We start from the raw sequence: 19,338 nt of genomic DNA, 5'->3' as shown, positions 1-19,338 counted from the left end.
TTGTAGAATGTTTCATATTCTGATTGTTTCCTCATTATTAGATTCAGGCCAAACATTTTGGCAAGAATACCCCATAGGTGACAACAACCTAGCACTCAATGACTTTAGCATTCACTGATGATCTCTGCCTGAAACAGTGACTTAGAGTGCAGTGGTACAATCACGGCTCACTGCAGCCTTGACCTCTGGCTCAAGCAATCCTCCCACCTCAGCCTCCCAAGAAGCTGGGACTACAGGCACACGCTACCATGCCCGGCTAATTTTTTTTATTTTTATTTTTAGTAGAGATGAGGTCTCACTATGTTGCGTGGACTGGTCTCAAACTCCTGAGCTCAAGCAATCCTCCTATCTCAGCCTCCCAAAGTGCTGGGGTTTACAGGTGTGAGCCACCATGCCTGGCCAGGTGAAGCTCTTAAGATTTGTATTCATGTGTTGGGTCCAAAATATTTTTAAAGAATGTATTTCTTTTTTTTTTTTTTTGAGATGGAGTCTCGCTCCTGTTGCACAGGCTGGAGTACAGTGATGTGATCTTGGCTCACTCGAACCTCCACCTCCCGGGTTCGAGCAATTCTCCTTCCTCAGCTTCCTGAGTAGCTGGGATTATGGGCGTGCACCACTACACCTGGGTAATTTTTGTATTTTTAGTAGAGAGGGGGTTTCACCATGTTGACCAGGCTGGTCTCAAACTCCTGATCTCAGGTGATCCACCCACCTCGGCCTCCCAAAATGCTAGGATTACAGGTGTGAGCCACTGCACTCAGCCTAAAGAATATATTTCTTAAAATATCATGGAGGATGGGCACAGTGGCTCACGCCTGTAATTTCAGCACTTTGGAAGGCCTAGGCAGGCAGACTACTTGAGCTCAGGAGTTTGAGATCAGCCAGAGCAACATGGCAAAACCTCGTCTCTACAAAAGATACAAAAATTAGCCAGGCATGGTGGTGCTCACCTGTAGTCCCACCTCCTTGGGAGGCTGAGGTGGGAGGATCACTCGAGCCTGGGAGGTGGAGGTTGCAGTGAGCTGAGATGTCACCACTGCACTCCAGCCTGGGTAAAATCAAGGGAGCTATGCTGATAATCACTATTTAAGAGGTGTGGCAGGGGGAAAAACCCTCCTTATGGCCTTATGAAACAACTATGGGGAAGGCTAAAAGCAACTTATTATGACCACAAGGGCACCATTGAGCACTGGTTCAGGATCAGACCTTTGAAAGCATCTGTTGCTCCAGGAGCACAGTTCTTGTCAGGGTGAAATTTCAGGGCGAGTTTTCTGTAAGCTTTCTTAAGCTCTTCATCACTTGCATCTCGAGAAACTCCCAGAATTTCATAGTAATTTCTGCATTTCTTGATCCTAAAAAAATCAGAAACATGTATGTCTACAAAGGCCCCTTTTGTACAACTAACTGCAAGATAATACATCAATCCTCCCTCTAATCTGTGGGACCCAAAACAAACCTAGAAGAAAATTAGTGCACACATTAATGAAACATTCAAATTCATTAACAATGTCCTTCTCCCACCCAGAACTTAATGCCTTTCAAAGTACTTTTACACCTACTATTTATTCTTCCTATATCCCTGCAAGTGAGTAGAACAAGTATGCCAATCCTTACACCAAGGTTCAGGCTAAGATCCTGAGAGATGAACCACAGGACAGCAAAGCCGGAAGAAACAGTTAATCACTCTGTTTATTTATAATTTTTTCTCTCTTTTTTCTATGGCTATTTTTTAAACTGTGTTTTTTGTTCTGTTTTGTTTTTGAGACGGAGTCTTGCTCTTGTTGCCTAGGCTGGAGTGCAGTGGCGCAATCTCGGCTCACTGCAACCTCTGCCTCCAGGGTTCAAGCAATTCTCCTGCCTCTGCCTCCCAAGTAGCTGAGATTACAGGGATGCGCCACCAGGCCTGGCTAATTTTTGTATTTTTAGTAGAGATGGGGTTTCACCATGTTGGTTAGGCTGGTCTCAAACTCCTGACCTTGTGATCTGCCCACCTCGGCTTGCCAAACTGCTGGGATTACAGGTGTTAGCCACCGTGCCCAGCTAAACTGTGTTTTAAAAAAGTTAACATACACATGATAGAAGAAAAAGAGCCAACAGAACTAAAGTTTATACAGTAAAAATTCTCCTGCTTCATTATTTCCTGTCCCCCAGAATCCCACCACAGGGACAACCATCATTAGAAGTTTTGTATGGATCCTATGTACAGAGAGTACAGGTATAGTCCTCTCCATTTTTGTTCTTACCTAAATGGAAACATATTATAATCACTTTTCTACATCTTGCTTAAAAAAAAATTTATTGGCCGGGCGCGGTGGCTCAAGCCTGTAATCCTAGCACTTTGGGAGGCCGAGACGGGCGGATCACGAAGTCAGGAGATTGAGACCATCCTGGCTAACCCAGTGAAACCCCGTCTCTACTAAAAAATACAAAAAAACTAGCCGGGCGAGGTGGTGGGCACCTGTAGTCCCAGCTACTCGGGAGGCTAAAGCAGGAGAATGGTGTAAACCTGGGAGGCGGAGCTTGCAGTGAGCTGAGATCCGGCCACTGCACTCCAGCCTGGGCGACAAAGCGAGACTCTGTCTCAAAAAAAAAAAAAAAAAAAATTTATTTTGGGCTGGGCGTGGTGGCTCACACTTGTAATCCCAGTGCTTTGGGAGGCTGAGGCAGGAGGACTGCTTGAGGCCAAGAGCTTAAGGCCAGCCTGGGCAGGATGGTAAGACCCTATCTCTATGAAAAATTTTAAAAAGTTAGCCAGGCATGGTGCCTTGTATCTGGAATTCTAGCTACTCAGGAGGCCAAAGCAGGTGGATCACTTAAGCCCAGGAGTTTGAGGCTGCAGTGAGTTATGATTGTTCTACTACACTCAAGCCTGGGCAACAGAGCATGACCCTGTCTCTAAAAAACAAACAAACAAACAAACAAACAAATAAACAAAAAAGGATTGGAGATCAATCCTTAACAGATAAAGATGAGAAGTATAGAATAATCATTTAGACTAGACAGTAGTTTAGTTTAGAGTGGCAGTTCTGAACTTTTGATCTCAGCAACATTTTATAATGCATGGTACAGGAAGAGAAAAAAAATTACTGAAGACCTCAAAAGAGCTTTCATTTATGTGACTTCTATCAATCCACATCTACTATACCAGAAATGAAAACAAAAAATTTTTAAACAGTGATGATGTAATTACATGTCATGCAGCCTCTCAAAAACTCCACTGTATAATCATGAGAAAATTAGTGAAAAAGACAAGTAACATGTTTGTATCATTATGACTACAGTTTTAAACTTGCAGACCTATCCCCTAAAAGGGTCTTGGGGTTCCCCAACCACCCTTTGAGAACTGCTGGATTAGAGATGAACTCTGGAGTCAAAATGCCTTGGTTGAGCTTTGATTTTGCTGAGTACTTAACCTCTATAGCTTGGTGTTATCTTCTGAAATGGGCTAATAATTATATTTCACAGAGTTGATATTATGATTAAAATCTTCATCAACGTGCTTGAGAGCATCTAATACTAAATAAATATTACCTAGTATTATATATCTACCTCTTTTTTTTTTTTTTTTGAGACAGAGCCCAGGCTGGAGTGCAGTGGCGCGATCTCGGCTCACTGAACTTCTGCCTTCTGGGTTCAAGTGATTCTCCTGCCTCAGCCTCCCGAGTAGCTGGGACTACAGGCTTGCACCACCACACCCAGCTAGTTTTTGTAATTTTAGTAGAGACAGGGTTTCACAATATTGGCCAGGCTGGTCTCGAACTCTTGACCTCAAGTGATCCACCTGTCTTGGCCTCCCAAAGTGCTGGGATTACAGGCATGAGCCACCACGCCTGGCCTACCTCATTCTTTTTAAAATCTAAATATTATTGCATTGTATCAATGTATAATATATATATCACCTACTAATTTGTATTGAGAAGGGCTTCAGTCTTTTGCTACTATATGATTAAGTAAGGCAGGCAGAGATTCGGAGTTTTTTTAGGAAATTCATCGTAAGTCAGTAACACAGGTTGGACTCTAATGCAGGGTCTGGGCTGTCAGCAGGTCCCTTCCACATGAGCTGCCCATGGGGAGTCTTTGAATCCCTAGCCCAGTTTCCAATCTCTGCTTCCATGGCAGACACTCAGGACTCCCTCTCCTAAATTTACTATTTGTTTAATAATGCTTTATTGAGAAATAATCCACTTACCATAAAGTTCACCCTTTTAAAATGTACAATTCATTAGTTTTTAAATACATTTATAGAGGTGTGCATCTATCACCACTATCTCATTTCAGGACATTTTTATCACCCCAAAAAGAAACTCTATACTCATTAGGAGTCATTCCCACTTCTCTTCCCCAGCCCCTGGGACCCACTAATCTACTTTCCCTCTCTATAGATTTGCTTATTCTGAATATTTTATATAAAAGGAGTTATGTAACATGTAGCCTTTTGTGTCTGGCTTCTTTCACTTACTGTAATTTCTTCAAGGTTCATTCATGTTGTAGCATGAATCTGTTCACTCCTTTTTGTTAGAAAATAATATTTCATTGTATGGATATACGCCATGTTGTTTGTCCATGATCAGTTAATGGACATTGGGTTGTTTCCCCTTTGGGGTGGTTATGAATAATATTGCTATGGATATTCATGTACAAGTTTTTTTGTGGAAGTATATTTATATTTCTCTTGGTATATACTAGGAGTAGATTGTTGGTCAATAATCTTAACTTTCTTCTGAACTTTAAGAGGAATTGTCATATTGTTTTCCAAACTGGCTGCATTCCTACCAGCAATGTACAAAGGTTCCAATTTATCTGCTTCTTTATCAACACTTATTATCCACCTTTTTGACTATAGCTATTCCAGTGGGTGTGAAGTGGTACAGTATCTCATTGTGGTTTTGATTTGCATTCCTTTAATGACTAATGATGTTGAACAAGTTTACATATGCTTACTAATGATATATATATCTTCTTTATATATATATATGGAGGAATATATAGGAGGAATGCCTATTCAGACCCTTTGCCCATTTTTTCAATTGGGTTATTTGTCTTCGCATTGTTGAGTTTTAAGAGAACTTTGTATGTTCCAGAAAAAGTCCCTTATCAGATATACACTTTTTAAATGTTTTCTCCCATTCTGTAGGTTGACTTTTCACATTTTTTTTTCTTTTTTTTTGAGATAGAGTTTCACTCTTGTCACCTAGGCTGGAGTGCAATTGTATGGTCTCAACTCATGCAACCTCCTCCTCCCGGGTTCAAGCAATTCTCCTGCCTCAGACTCCCGAGTAGCTGGGATCACAGGCGCCTGCCACCACGTCCGGCTAATTTCTGTGTTTTTAGTAGAGATGGGATTTCACCATGTTGACTAGGCTGGTCTCGAACTCCTGACCTTGTGATCCGCCTGCCTCAGCCTCCCAAAGTGCTGGGATTACAGAAGTGAGACACCACGCCCGGCCACAGAACTTTATTATTATTATTTATTTTAATTTTTTTTTTTGAGACGGAGTGTCGCTCTGTCGCCCAGGCTGGAGTGCAGTGGCCGGATCTCAGCTCACTGCAAGCTCCGCCTCCTGGGTTTACGCCATTCTCCTTGCCTCAGCCTCCCAAGTAGCTGGGACTACAGGCGCCCGCCACCTCGCCCGGCTAGTTTTTTTGTATTTTTTAGTAGAGACGGGGTTTCACCATGTTAGCCAGTATGGTCTCGATCTTCTGACCTCGTGATCTGCCCGTCTCGGCCTCCCAAAGTGCTAGGATTACAGGCTTGAGCCACCGCGCCCGGCCAACTATATTTTCTTAATTTCATTTTTTGATTGTTCATTGCCAGTATATAGAAAAATGATAATTTTTGTATATTGATCTTATATTCTGTAACTTTGTCCAACTTGTTTATCAGGTCTAACAGTATTTGTGTGTGTGTGTGTATGTGTATGTATGTGTATGTGTATTCATTAGGATTTTCCATTTACAAGATCATGTCATCTGTGGATGTAGTTTTACTCTTCTTTCCAATCTGGTTGGCTTTTATTTCTTTTTCTTGCTTAAATGCCCTGGCTTGACCCTCTAGTACAATGTTGAACAGAATGGCAAGAGTGAACAGACATACTTGTCTTGTTCCTGATCTTGGTGGGAAAACACCCAGTTGTTCACCTTTAAGTATGATGTTAACTGTGGATTTGTGTAGATGGACGTTATCAGGTTGAGAAAGTTCCCTTCTATTCCTAGTTGAGTGTTTTTATTACGAAAGAGTGTTGGGGCTGGGCACAGTGGCTCACGCCTGTAATCCCAGCACTTTGGGAGGCCGAGGCGGGCGGATCACGAGGTCACGAGACCATCCTGGCCAACATGGTAAAACCCCGTCTCCACTAAAAATACAAAAATTAGCTGGGTGTGGTGGTGTGTGTCTGTAGTCCCAGCTACTCGGGAGGCTGAGGCCGGAGAATTGCTTGAACCTGGGAGGCAGAGGTTGCAGTGAGCCGAGATCGTGGCATTGCACTCCAGTTTGGGTGACAGAGCAAGAATCCATCTCAAAAAAAAAAAAAAAAGTGTTGGATTTTGTTAAGTGCTTTTTAATATATATATATGTGTGTGTGTGTATATATATATATACCAATAAGGGATATTGGTTGATAGTTTAGATTTCTTATGATTTTTTTTCTGGTTTTGGTTACAGTGTACTACTGGCCTCAAAGAATGAAGCCAGCTGGGCCTGGACTTCTCTTCATTGGAAGTTTTTTTTTTTTTTTTCAGACAGGGTCTCCCTCTGTCACCCAGACTAGAGTGCAGTGGTGCAATCACTGCTCACTGTAGCCTCACCCTTCCAGGCTCCATCAATCCTCCCATCTCAGCCTCCTGAGCAGCTGGGACTGCAGATGTGCACCACTATGCTTGGCTAATTTTTGTGGGGTCTTTTTGTTTGTTTTTTATTGTAGTGATGAAGTTTCGCCATGTGGCCAGGCTGGTCTTGAACTCCTGGGCTCAAGTGATCCTCCCGCCTCAGCTTCCCAAAGTAATGGGATTACGGGCATGAGCCACCATGCCCAGCCAGAAGTTTTTTGATTGTTAATTAAATCACCTTATTTGTTGTAGGTCTACCTGGGTTTTCAATTTTTTTTCTTTTTTTTTTTGGAAATAAGGTCTCACTCTGTCACCCAAGCTGCAATGCAGTGGCACTATCATAGCTTACTGTAACCTCAGATTCCTAGGCTCAAGTGATCCTCCTGCTTCAGTCTCCAAAGTAGCCACAGGCATGTGCCACCATGCCCAAGTATTTTTTTTTTTTTTTGCTTTTTTAGAGATAAGGTCTTACTATGTTGCCCAGGCTGGTCTAAAACTCCTGGTCTCAAGCAATCCTCCTGCCTCAGCACCCCCAAAACACTAGGATTACAGGTGTGACCCACCATGCCTGGACTCCATTTTTTTCTTAAGTCAGATTCAGTAATTTGTGTCTTTCTAGGCATTTGTTGATTTTATCTAGGTTATCTAATTTGTTGGTATATAATTGTTCATAGTATTTAGATTGGTAGGGATATCCCTCTTTCTTTTTTTTTCTTTTTTTCTTTTTTGAGAGATAGGGTCTTGCTCTGCTGTCCAGACAGGAGTGCAGTGATGTGATCATGACTCACTGCAGCTTCGACCTACTGGGTTCAAGCAATCCTCCTGCCTCAGCCTCCCAAGTAGCTGGGACTACATACTTGCGCCACCACACCAAGCTAATTTATATATATATACATTTTTTTTTTTTTTTTTTGGTAGAGAGAAGGTTTCACTGTATTGTCCAGGCTGTCTACTTCCTTAAGGTAGATTAGATTACTGATTTGGAGTCTTTTATCAAAAAAATAAGCATTTAGAGCTATAAATTTCCTACTAAGCACTGTTTTAGCTGTATCCTATACATTTTAGTATGTCGTGTTTTCCTTTTCCCTCATCTCAAAGCATTTCTAGCTTTCCTAGTGATTTATTCTGTGACTTGTTTGCTTATTAGGAGCTTGTAGTTTAATTTCCAAATATTTGTGAATTTCTCAAATTTCCCTTTGTTTTTGATTTCAGAGTCCATACACTGTATGATTTCAATCTTTTAAAATTTACTGAGGCTTGTTTTATGACCTAAGATATGGTCTATCCTGGAGAATATTCTATGTATCCTTAAGAAGAAAATCATTCTGTTGTTGTTGACAGAATGTCCTATAGATGTGTGTTGTGTCTAGTTGGTTTCTGCCGCCTCTCTTAAAGTAGAAGCAGGGTAGTTAGTTTGTGTTATACCCTAATATTCCACTTCTACTCAGTCTTCCCTCTGAGGTCAAGAAGCTAGTATGCTTCAATTATCATCATCATCATCATCATCATCATCATCATCAGTCAATACTTACATAGCACATCCAGGCACTCTTCTAAGCACTTTCCATAAAATCACTCATTCAATCCCACCACATGCTCACCTTTGTACCCCAAGCAGCTGTTCCTCACTATACATGGAGCTTCCCTCACCCTGCCGGGTCTGAGTCCACTCATTCTCAGACTTCTTTTCCTTTTGTGCCTTCATGCAGTGACAGCAGCCACAGGGGTCATGACTCTCAGGAGGTGTGTCTTCTGGGTATTTGTTTCTTCTAACTGCATCAATGTAAGCTGCAAAGCAACAGCCCCTCCATTAGGTCTCCATCTGACCCTCAAAATCAACTTTGCAACCTGCCTTACTTAGCTCTCTGGGAGGCTGTTCCTAAGCATGAGAAGGTAAGCGTGATGGCCAGGGGTAGGGATGTCATGCTGACTTTGTCATACAAAGCTGAATAAACATCTGTTTCTCTATGGTCCATGGTCAGAAGAGACACTGCTCGTAAAATAGTATTTTTTGTTGCAGTTCCTCCCACCTCTAAGATTTAAAGTAGAGAGGAGTTCAATTCTTTTACACTAACAATTATAGAATATATACCAAGGAACTTGGCTAGATAGATCAAGGGGGCAGATGGGTAAGACCTGCTCCTGACCACAAAGAGGTTAGTTTAATGCAAGCTTGTCCAACCCGCGGCCCACAGATGGCATGCGGCCAAGCACGGCTTTGAGCTCAACATAAATTCGTAAACTTTCTTCGAGCATTATGAGATGTGTTTTTGAAATTTTATTTTTAAGCTCATCAGCTGTCATCGGTTATTTAGTCGTCAGTTAGTGTATTTTATGTGTAGCCCAAGACAATTCTTCCAATGTGGCCCAGGGAAGCCAAAAGATTGGATACCCCTGGTTTAAAGGGAGAAGATTCAATAACAACACCTGCAGAATGTAAAGAGGGTCATAAGCAATCCAGTCAAAAGGGGCAGAGCACTCATGTCTTCTCTGAGGACCTGGGAAAGCCTTTAACAACATCTTTCTTCCGCTTAACATCCCTCAGCTACCTCCACCCACTGCTCCTGGACACTCTTCCTCTAAGTCGGCCTGGCTAACTCCAACGCATCCTTCTTGTCACCATTTGTAACACTCTGCAAGAAACCTCCCTTGACAGCCAGTCTGCGTTAGCTACCTTGTCAGTGTGCTCTCCAAATCCCTGATCTTGCTGTGTAGCCCAGGCCGTTTTGTATTACTAGTCCGTTTTGTAATTGACTGTTCAGTCGTCAAACTCTCAGAGGGCTGCGAGTTTTGTAAGCTAAGGGACCCGTGTCAGTCAAATCCCCGCTGCAGAATCAGCATAATGCGGGGCATGCAATAGGTATTGGATCAATACTTTTTGCCTGACTATAGGGTGGAAAAGGCTGGTTCTGATGCCGGCTGGAGCGACATGTTCAAACAGGGACTGAAGGTCAGGTGGCCCAGTTAGGCGGAAGATATGGGCCAGGTTAGCAAGCTGCGGAGAGACCGCAGCACCCCCACGGGCCCTCCAGTCACCCTGGCACGGGCGGGGCCTGACCGCTGCGGGCCCTGGGCGGGGCACGGGCGGGGGTGGGGCTGGGGGGCCGGAGGCAACAAGTCGTCACCGGTGACTCTGGGCTTGCGGGCCCAGCTTCCCTACCCCATCCGCAACCCTACTCAGGCTCAGCATCTTCTCACAGGCCTCCATCCATCACCTCAGACCCAGGATCTCAGCCCTTGTGCGTCTTCAGGATCCTCATCCCTGATCTCCCCCGAACGCCGCCCTATCCCTCCTTCAGGCGGGGACCTAGTACCTTCCGTCCAGCGCTCCCCGCTGCCCAGAGTCGCCGCCATATCGGTTCCCAATCTGCAGGTCCGCCGAACCTCCCCCTCGCCCGAGGCTGAAAGAGAAGGGGGCGCGGAGCGCGGGGCACGCTGGTCATTGTAGTCCAGTCCGTAGGAGTTCCCGGGGCACTGGACTACAACTCCCGGCAGGCTCTGCGCCGGAGTCCGTGGGAGATGCAGAGAAGTGCGCGACCTTCGTCAGGAGACCTGTGGAAGAGTGTTGCTGCTAGCTGCCTGCAGCATGGCTCTTGGCTTTTCCTCATTTGTAGAGCTGGGATAGTGGCTTCGGCCCTGCCTAACCCTAGGGACATCCAAGGAGGGGCGACTGAAGTCCTGCCTGTAAAGGGCTTCGCAAACTATAGGCTAGAGGGTGACAGTATGACTATTATGCTCGTCATGGATGTCTTTTTGAAGCATACGCTAAGGCCTGTTCTGTGTAGTCAGTGGCAGGCCCTGGAGATTCAGAGATGGATTTGGGGGATGCCGAATCCAGCCTTTGGAAGCTTAAGAGTCAAGAAAATAGAAAAGTGATGTAGATTTATGGGGTTGGAGGGCAATCTGGATATGCCCCTACTGCTCCAACTCCTCAGGCACTGGACATCAGAGGGTGTCGGGGTGGAGAAAGAAGACATGGAAAGGTATTGGGGCCTGCATTAAGAGCCTCCATCTTTGCTGTTCCTGTCCTTCCTCCAACTCATCCTACTCCAACACCCCTCTGACACTTTTCTCCTCTCTTCCAGCCCAGTTGTCTCTTTAGCCCATTCCTTTCTTTTCTGAAGGGCCAGACACTGAGATTAGTAAAAAGCAAATGAGGAAATAAATATTCTTGCTGTTCCCCATCCAGATATGGATGGAGCCTAGCAAAGAATAAAAGCAACTCTTTCTTCATAGGTGGATGGGTACAGTTCATCCCCGAACAAAAAATTACCCAGAATTCACTGAGGTCTTACCCAAGAATACCAAATCAATCATGATATCAACTAGCACCTACTTAGGCAGTTGGGGAGAGATGTTTATTCCTGGACATAAACTTGGAAGGGTAAAAGCACCAGAGGGCATGCAGTTCCAGCCCTTTCCTACAGTCATGGCCCTGGCATCACTGACATCTTGCCCACTTAAGAACTCAGAGAATGGCTGGGTGCAGTGGCTTACACCTGTAATCCCAACACTTTGGGCGGCTGAGGCGGGCAGATCACGAGGTCAGGAGATCGAGACCATCCTGGCCAATATGGTGAAACCCTGTCTGGACTAAAAATACACACATTAGCTGGGTATGGTGGCATGTGCCTGTAGTCCCAGCTACTTGGGAGGCTGAAGCAGGAGAATCGCTTGAACCTGGCCGGCAGAGGTTGTAGTGAGCCAAGATCGTGCCACTGCACTCCAGCCTGGGTGACAGAGTGAGACTGTGTCAAAAAAAAAAAAAAAAAAAAAACCTCAGAGAGAACAAGGCCTTTCAAGTGGAAAAAGCACTGGCCTAGAAGTTGTATAGGTGTTATATTAATAGTTGGGGTTTTGCCACAAATCATTGCATGATCCTGAACAATTCCTTTTTACTTCTTCTTTGGCCTCAGTCTCCTCACCTATAAAATGAGAAGGTTGGATTCAGTTAGTAATTTTTGCTTGTTAGTTTTTTGAGACGGAGTCTCACTTTGTCACCAGGCTGGAGTGCAGTGGTGTAATCTCGGCTCACTGCAACCTCTGACTCCCTGGTTCAAGCAATTCTCCTGCCTCAGCCTCCCAAGTAGCTGGGTCTACAGGCACATGCCACCATTCCCAGCTGATTTTTGTATTTTTGGTAGAGACAGCGTTTCACCATGTTGGCCATGATGGTCTCGATCTCCTGACCTTGTGATCTGCCCGCGTTGGCCTCCCAAAGTAGTGGGATTACAGGCGTGAGCCACCGCGCCCAGCTTCAATTAGTAGTTTTTAAATTGAGGAATCCTTAAGGCTCAATGTGCAGATGTCTCTGGAATCTTCTATTGAGGAGTGGGAGTGGGGAGGAAGGCATAGCAGGGAAGGCACTAGCACCTCACCCTTCTTCAATCAAAGCAGCTCTGCTTTTTTCTGTTTTGTATTTTGTGGTCTACTAAAGGAAAGAAAACCCATATGTTTGAAAACTACCAAACTGGTTGACCACTAAAGGCTTGTGTCATTTGTAATATCAATTTCTCCTGGAGCACTTGAAGACAGTGTTCTTTCCTCACCCCCACCCCCATAAGCACTGAGAAAGTAATAGTTGTCTAGAAATTTGGTCATTTTCACTTAATTTAGGAGGAGGAATTTAACATAGTGGTTAAAAAATGTGCATAGAATTGCCGTAGGATATAAGAAGATAATGCTTGTAAAGCTGTTAGCACCTCATCTGGCATGTAGTATGTATTTAATAAATGCTGGCCACTTATAGACTGGCTCAGAGGAAGAGAAAACATTTTTTACGGTTTGACATTGTAAACTAGGAGCGAAGGGGTGTGTATGGGGCATATCATAAGGTCCTGGATATGACTAACTGGACCCCATTCCTGTCTATCTGGCAATCATTACCTGCAAATAGGACAAGAAGCAAAACACTGCCAAAAAGGGCTGGGAAGCTGCTTGTCCATGCACCCTAACCCCTGAATCCAGCCACTAAAACTGGTGATTTTCTCCCTTTCAAAAAGAGAAGATGGCAAAAGTGAACTAGTATGACAAGGTTTTGGGTCGTCCTAAATCCAATGAATTATGGATGTCCTTAAACTTGAGAGGCGAAGGAGGCCCCAGAACCATGAGATGAGTCAAAAGCTCCACTCTGGGACATTGGACCTATGACCAGCTAACTAATCCAGGCAGCAGTGTGCTCACAGAAGGCTGGATCCTGAAGGTCCCACTTGTGCTTTGCAGCTGAGGGACCTGATCAGGGACATCCACCAGGTGGTTGAATATAAAAAGGAAGTTCTTCTGGTTTGGGGAGGCTAGACCGCCTGCTCTAGAAGATGGACAACTGAGGGTGGGATGGACCTCAGGGTCTGGGGGCACAGGGAAAAGGTTTGGAGGTACTACCTGGAGATGTTAGAATACCGTGAAGTCAGAGGCGTTTGGCTGAGAGTGGGCTGTTAGAGCACTGTAGGGGTTAACTGGATTGAGAAGAGGAACTATAGGCCGGGCGCGGTGGCTCAAGCCTGTAATCCCAGCACTTTGGGAGGCTGAGGTGGGTGGATCACGAGGTCAGGAGATCGAGACCCTCCTGGCTAACACGGTGAAACCCCGTCTCTACTAAAAATACAAAAAACTAGCTGGGCGCGGTGGCGGGCGCCTGTAGTCCCAGCTACTCGGAGGCTGAGGCGGGAGAATGGCGGGAACCCGGGAGGCGGAGCTTGCAGTGAGCCGAGATCGTGCCACTGCACTCCAGCCTGGGCGACACAACGAGACTCCGCTCTCAAAAAAAAAAAAAAAAAAAGAGGAACTATGAATTATAAGACTATTTAGGAGCAGAGTCTAGGCTCAAGAGTATTGGACAAGATTTGGGAAGCTGGGGCCTCTTCTCAAATCTTAGCTGCGTTCTAGTAGCTAAGCATCCTCTCTCCTCATCCTCTGAAACTTTACATCCCCTTCTTTTCCAGACTTCTTTTCATTTGCTTCTAGAACAGTAACAACAATGGTTTAGCATTATGACCTTCTCAAATATTGCCAAGTATCCACATGTATTCTTCAGTTTGTTTACACCTCAACTAACACTTCTGGATGAATTTTTGTATGATCACATCACTTGGACTAATGCGGAACTCTAAAGCTCAACATTGAGAATACTTCTATGCCAGTTTCTGCTTAAACTCATCAACTAGTCAGCAAAAATAATCCTACTGTAAAGTTCAATTTCTGTGTTTTGTAAAAGAGGAAGCTGTGGGCCCAAAGAGTACAGGATGGGGATGCCAGTCGAAAAAGACCTGCGGGAAGAGTGAGAGGGTAACTGGGAAGGAGATAAGGGAAGAGAAATTGGGGTCTCCAAGGCAGTTCTCAAAGAGAAGGAGGTAGATGTGGAAAGAAGTTTGAATAGGAGAGAAAGGAGGACATCCACAAACCCGGGAAAAGACTGGTGGACATAATCACACGGTGTTTTCCAGCACATTCAAATTGAATAGAGTAGTACTAGCTGCGCTTGGGGAAATTGTGTGCCAGAACTAGGTCAAGGAGGCCTGCCATGCTCCTTCATCTGCTAAACCATTTTACCTTAGGGCCAGCCTCAGGTTTCTCTCGGTTTTCTCCACTTTATTTTTTTCAGACAGGGTCTTATTCTGTTGCATGAGTTGGAGTGCAGTGGCTCTATCACAACTCACTGCAGCTTTGGTCTCTTGGGCTCAAGCGATCCTCCCACCTCAGCCTCCTGAGTAGCTGGGACCACAGGCACATGCCACTATGCCCAGCTTTTTAAGATGTGGTATGTCACTATGTTACCCAGGCTGGTCTGGAACTCCTGGGTTAAAGCGATCCTGCCCCTGGGGACTTCCCAAGTGCTGGGCTTACAGGCGTGAGTCACCATGCCCAGCCTCCACTTACTTACGTGTTGAACAGTAGTGGATTCTTGCTGGTGATACTGAGGTTTGTCCTGTGCCCTATATGATTGAGATGCTGCCCCATCCAGCCCTAGAAGAAAGAAGCTGAGTAAATGATCCCACTGGGCCTGTGTGTCTGAGCTGGTTTATTGGTTGCCCTCCCATAGGATGGTGGAAGAAATGAGAGAAGGACATTCTGCAGCAAGCCTCCCATCCCCGCCATCTATTCCTGTTTAAGGACCACGTAGTCCTGTGTGAGAAAAGGGAGGAAGTCATCTTGTAAACGATCATCATCCTGTTGTCTAGAAATGAAGGAAGAGAGGGTTTCAGAGAAGCTGCAAGGGCTGCAGAAGGCTGCACTCAGATTTCCTGTCAGAAGTGGGGTCTCGAATTTGCATAAATAGTAGGCTCCTCCAGGAGAAACCTCTCTACTAGAATTTGCTCCAGAGCAGAATTCAGCATTAAATTCATCCTCAACCCTTTCCCAAAGGAAAGAGTTACTTAGCAACAAGAAAATCCACATGGCTCATGTGGTACTGCAGTGTCAGTGTCAGGGTAAAAGCCTTTCAATCTCATAGATTATTAATACCAGTTCTCTCCTTCTTCCCGCACATATAAATACCTTATTACTAACAGCTTATATATGCAGGTCATTGCCCAGAGTCAGAGGAAAATGTGTGGTTTTATAATGAAGACGTCAGCTGAGTTACCTAGAGTGAATTCAGCCCCATGTCCTTGACCTGATTAGTCCAGTATGATGAGCAGCTGAACTGAGTGCCCATGGCAGGCAGAATAACAACAGCACAAACAGAATCCTAGGCATTGTTATGTCATCTGAGGGGTTCCATCCCAATGGTGGATGGTGGACCAGAATGGCTAGTAAGTCATGTGCTGTTGGCTGTGAGATTTAAATCAAATATATATGAATTATTTTAAAAATACTAGCCAAGTTTGGGCGCGGTGGCTCACGCCTGTAATCCCAGCACTTTGGAAGGCTGAGGTGGCCGCATCACCTGAGGTCAGGAGTTTGAGACCAGCCTGCCCAACATAGTGAAACCCCATCTCTACTAAAAATACAAAATTAGCCAGGCGTGGTGGCAGGCACCTGTAATCCCAGCTACTCAGGAGGCTGAGGAAGGAGAATTGCTTGAACCTGGGAGGCAGAGGTTGCAGTGAGTGGAGATCGCGCCATTGCACTCCAGCCTGGCCAACAAGAGTGAAACTCCGTCTCAAAACAAAACAAAACAAAACAAAACTAGCCAGATGTGATGACTCACACCTGTAATCCCAGAAATTTGGGAGGCCGAGGTGGGAGGATGTCTTGAGCCCAGTAGTTTGTAACCAGCCTGACCAACATCGCAGGACCTCATTTCTACAAAAAAATTTTTTAAAATTGGCTGGTTCTGGGCCGGGCGCGGTGGCTCAAGCCTGTAATCCCAGCACTCTGGGAGGCCAAGACGGGCGGATCACGAGGTCAGGAGATCGAGACCATCCTGGCTAACACGGTGAAACCCCGTCTCTACTAAAAAATGCAAAAATCTAGCCGGGCGAGGTGGAGGGCGCCTGTAGTCCCAGCTACTCCAGAGGCTGAGGCAGGAGAATGGCGTAAACCCGGGAGGCAGAGCTTGCAGTGAGCTGAGATCTGGCCACTGCACTCCAGCCTGGGCAACAGAGCAAGACTTCGTCTCAAAAAAAAAAAAAAAAAAAAAAAAAATTGGCTGGTTCTGTAATCCCAGCACTTGGGAGGCCGAGACGGGCAGATCACGAGGTCAGGAGATCGAGACCATCCTGGCTAATACGGTGAAACCCCGTCTCTACTAAAAAATGCAAAAAACTAGCTGGGCGAGGTGGCAGGCGCCTGTAAGTCCCAGCTACTCGGGAGGCTGAGGCAGGAGATTGGCGTAAATCCAGGAAGCGGAGCTTGCAGTGAGCTGAGATCCGGCCACTGCACTCCAGCTCGGGCAACAGAGTGAGACTCCGTCTCAAAAAAAAAAAAAAAAAAAAAAATTGGCTGGTTGTGGTGGCACACGTCTATAGTCCCAGCTACTTGGGAGGCTGAGGCAGGAGGATCATTTGAGCCCAGGAGTTTGAGGTTGCAGTGAGCTGTGATTGTGCCGTGCCACTGCACTCTAGCCTGGGAGGCAGAGCCAGGCCCTATCTTCCCTCCCCCGCAAAAATACTGCAGTATTGCTTTCATAGGTTAGGTACCCCACAAAATAGACTCCAAGACACTGAGATTTGCATACTAAAGGTTTCTTGGTGAGCACTCCTGGAACAACAGCTGTGAGGAGTAAGGGAAGCAGGAATGGGGGCAAGGTAATTGAGGCAGGGGGTCCAGGTCTTCATCCCCAATCCCAACCCCCACAGCCAATCATCAACCAGCTGTGAGTCCTCAGCAGCCAACAATCCCACAGCTGGGGAACAAGTGCCTTGATCCTGAAGTGGGACCTGGGTGCTGGTGACTTACGCCAAGCTGTCTGTTACAGTTGCTCACTTCCCAAGTATCTCCACATTTATTATCCCATTTTACCTAGTCATTAGCCTGTGAGGTAGCAAGGGCCAGGTAGGGCACATTCTTCCCTGTTAATACACAGGAGAAATGGAACTCCTGAGAATGTGAAAGGCTTGTCCAGAGCCACCTGCGACTTGTCTACCCAGAGTGATCTCTACTTAGCACATAATATTCATTTTTTCTTACGTCCAGAGTCTATAGAACTGTGGACTATAAGAATGAGAAAAGGTAGTGAAGGCCAAGTCATCCAGCCAGCTCACTTTACAACCCGCCAGGCACAGTAGCTCATGCCTGTAATCCCAGCACTTTTGGGAAGCCAAGGGAGGAGGATCACTTGAGCTCAGGAGTTTGAGATCAGCCTGGCCAACACGACAAGAGCCTGTCTCTACAAAAAATTTTTAAAAATTAACTAGGTGCAGTGGCTCATGCCAAGAGTCCCAGCTACTTAGGAGGCTGAGGTAGGAGGACTGGTTGAGCTCAGGAACTCAAGGCTGCAGTGAGCCATGATTGTACCACTGCACTCCAGCCTGGGAGATGGAGTAAGACCCTGTCTCCAAAAAAAAAAAAAGTAAAAATGTAAGAGAACAGGCTTGGAGGAGGGGGACAGTTTCACCCAAAGTCAACCTGCAAGTCTGTGGCAGAACCCAATCTTATGACCAGATTTCCTTCACCCAAGAGCCAGTTTATATTACCTAGGAAGTGCTGGGCACAGTGTGTCACACAGGAGCTACAGACATGGGCAGGTTACAGGCCCTGTCCTGGGGGATTTTAGAATACAGTAAGTTCTCTTCTTTTCTTTTTTTTTTTCTTCTTCTTTCCTTTCTTTCTTTCTTTCTTTCTCTTTCTTTCTTTCTCTTTCTTTCTTTTTTCTTTCTTTCCCTCCCTCTCTCCCTCCCTCCCTCTCTCCCTCCCTCCCTCTCTCCCTCCCTCCCTCTCTCCCTTTCTTTCTTTCCTTTCTTTCTTTTCTTCCTCCCTCCCTCCTTCCTTCCTTCCTTCCTTCCTTTCTTCCTTCCTTCCTTCCTTCTTCCTCTTCCTTTGTTTTTTTTCTTTCACGCCTTACCCTGTCACCCAGGCTGGAGGAGAGTGGTGCAATCAACCATGGCTCACTGTAGCCTCTACCTCCCAGAAGCAAGTGATCCTCCTACCTCAGCCTCCTGAGTAGCTGGGATCACAGGTATGTGCCACTACACCTTGCTAATTTTTGTATTTTTTTGTACAGACAAAGGCTTGCCATGTTGCCCAGGCTGGTTGATATGGTTTGGTTCCATGTCTCCATCCAAATCCCATCCTGAATTGTCATCCCCATAGTCCCCACGTGTCGAGGGAGGGATCAGGTGAGTGGTGATTGGATAATGGGAGTGGTTTCCTCCATGCTGTTCTCATGGTAGTGAGTTCTCACGAGATCTGACAGTTTTATAAGGCAGTTTTCCCTGATCTTGCTCACTCTGTCTCCTGCTGCCTTGTGAAGAAGGTGCCTGCTTCCCCTTCCATTGTGATTGTAAGTTTCCTGAGGCCTCCCCAGCCATGTGGAACTGTGAGTCGACTAAACCTCTTTCCTTATAAATTACCCAGTATTTCTTTACAGCAGTGTGAAAATGGTCTAATACACTTGTCTTGAACTCCTGCCTCAAGCGATCCTCCCACCTTGGCCTCCCAGAGTGCTGGGATTACAGGCATGCGCCACTATGCCCTGCTCACTAGGTTTCCACAGTCTCATTTTAATAGTTTTAATGAGACAGAGATGATGAAACTTTTTGTTCTAGGCTGTCTCTCTCATCACCTTGAGAAGTCCGAATCAGGAAAAAATAGCATATTGTTGCTTCAGAATGAGTAAGCAGTGTTCTCCCTATGTTCCAAACTGCCAATTAGCTGGTACTTATAAAGTTAAATACTCCTGAAAGACACACATGGACGACTCCTCCCTCAATTTTCCACAAGATTCATTTCCAAACTAGTGTCATGGTAGACATGACTAAGACTAAGAAAGCAGACACCTCCTTTCTTCTCCTCCTTCTCTTTAAATGACTTTCCAGTATTTCTACAATCTTTTATTCTATATCTAGGACACAAGATAACTGTTGTATGGGGTAAAGTGGGTGGGGTTTGTGTTGATGAAGTCACAGACCTATC

At 45.4% G+C, this 19,338-nt stretch overlaps 1 protein-coding gene across 4 annotated transcripts in view; it reads right to left on the bottom strand.

The window, feature by feature from the left end:
* The window catches only part of DNAJC18 (DnaJ heat shock protein family (Hsp40) member C18), a 34,946-nt gene extending 19,438 nt beyond the window's left edge, over nucleotides 1-15,508 (bottom strand). For 2 of the 4 annotated variants that reach the window (XM_033181054.1, XM_033181057.1), the window contains exons 1-5: nucleotides 15,407-15,508; nucleotides 14,705-14,787; nucleotides 10,140-10,226; nucleotides 8,427-8,613; nucleotides 1,207-1,352 (exon numbers count right to left, since the gene is read on the bottom strand). In XM_033181054.1, the coding sequence (XP_033036945.1) occupies nucleotides 1,207-1,352; nucleotides 8,427-8,613; nucleotides 10,140-10,179 (373 nt within the window). In that variant the 5' untranslated portion in view covers nucleotides 10,180-10,226; nucleotides 14,705-14,787; nucleotides 15,407-15,508. Of the gene's footprint in view, nucleotides 1-1,206; nucleotides 1,353-8,426; nucleotides 8,614-10,139; nucleotides 10,227-14,700; nucleotides 14,788-15,406 lie in introns of all 4 variants that reach the window. The other 2 variants (XM_033181055.1, XM_033181056.1) reach the window with 2 other exon arrangements.
* Nucleotides 15,509-19,338: the final 3,830 nt, after the last annotated feature.

Source organism: Trachypithecus francoisi, unplaced genomic scaffold (genome assembly GCF_009764315.1).
Source record: "Trachypithecus francoisi isolate TF-2019V2 unplaced genomic scaffold, Tfra_2.0 Lachesis_group2, whole genome shotgun sequence".
Taxonomy (NCBI): domain Eukaryota; kingdom Metazoa; phylum Chordata; class Mammalia; order Primates; family Cercopithecidae; genus Trachypithecus; species Trachypithecus francoisi.
Note: the sequence above shows the minus strand (reverse complement) of the source record. Positions and strands in the feature narration are given on the sequence as shown.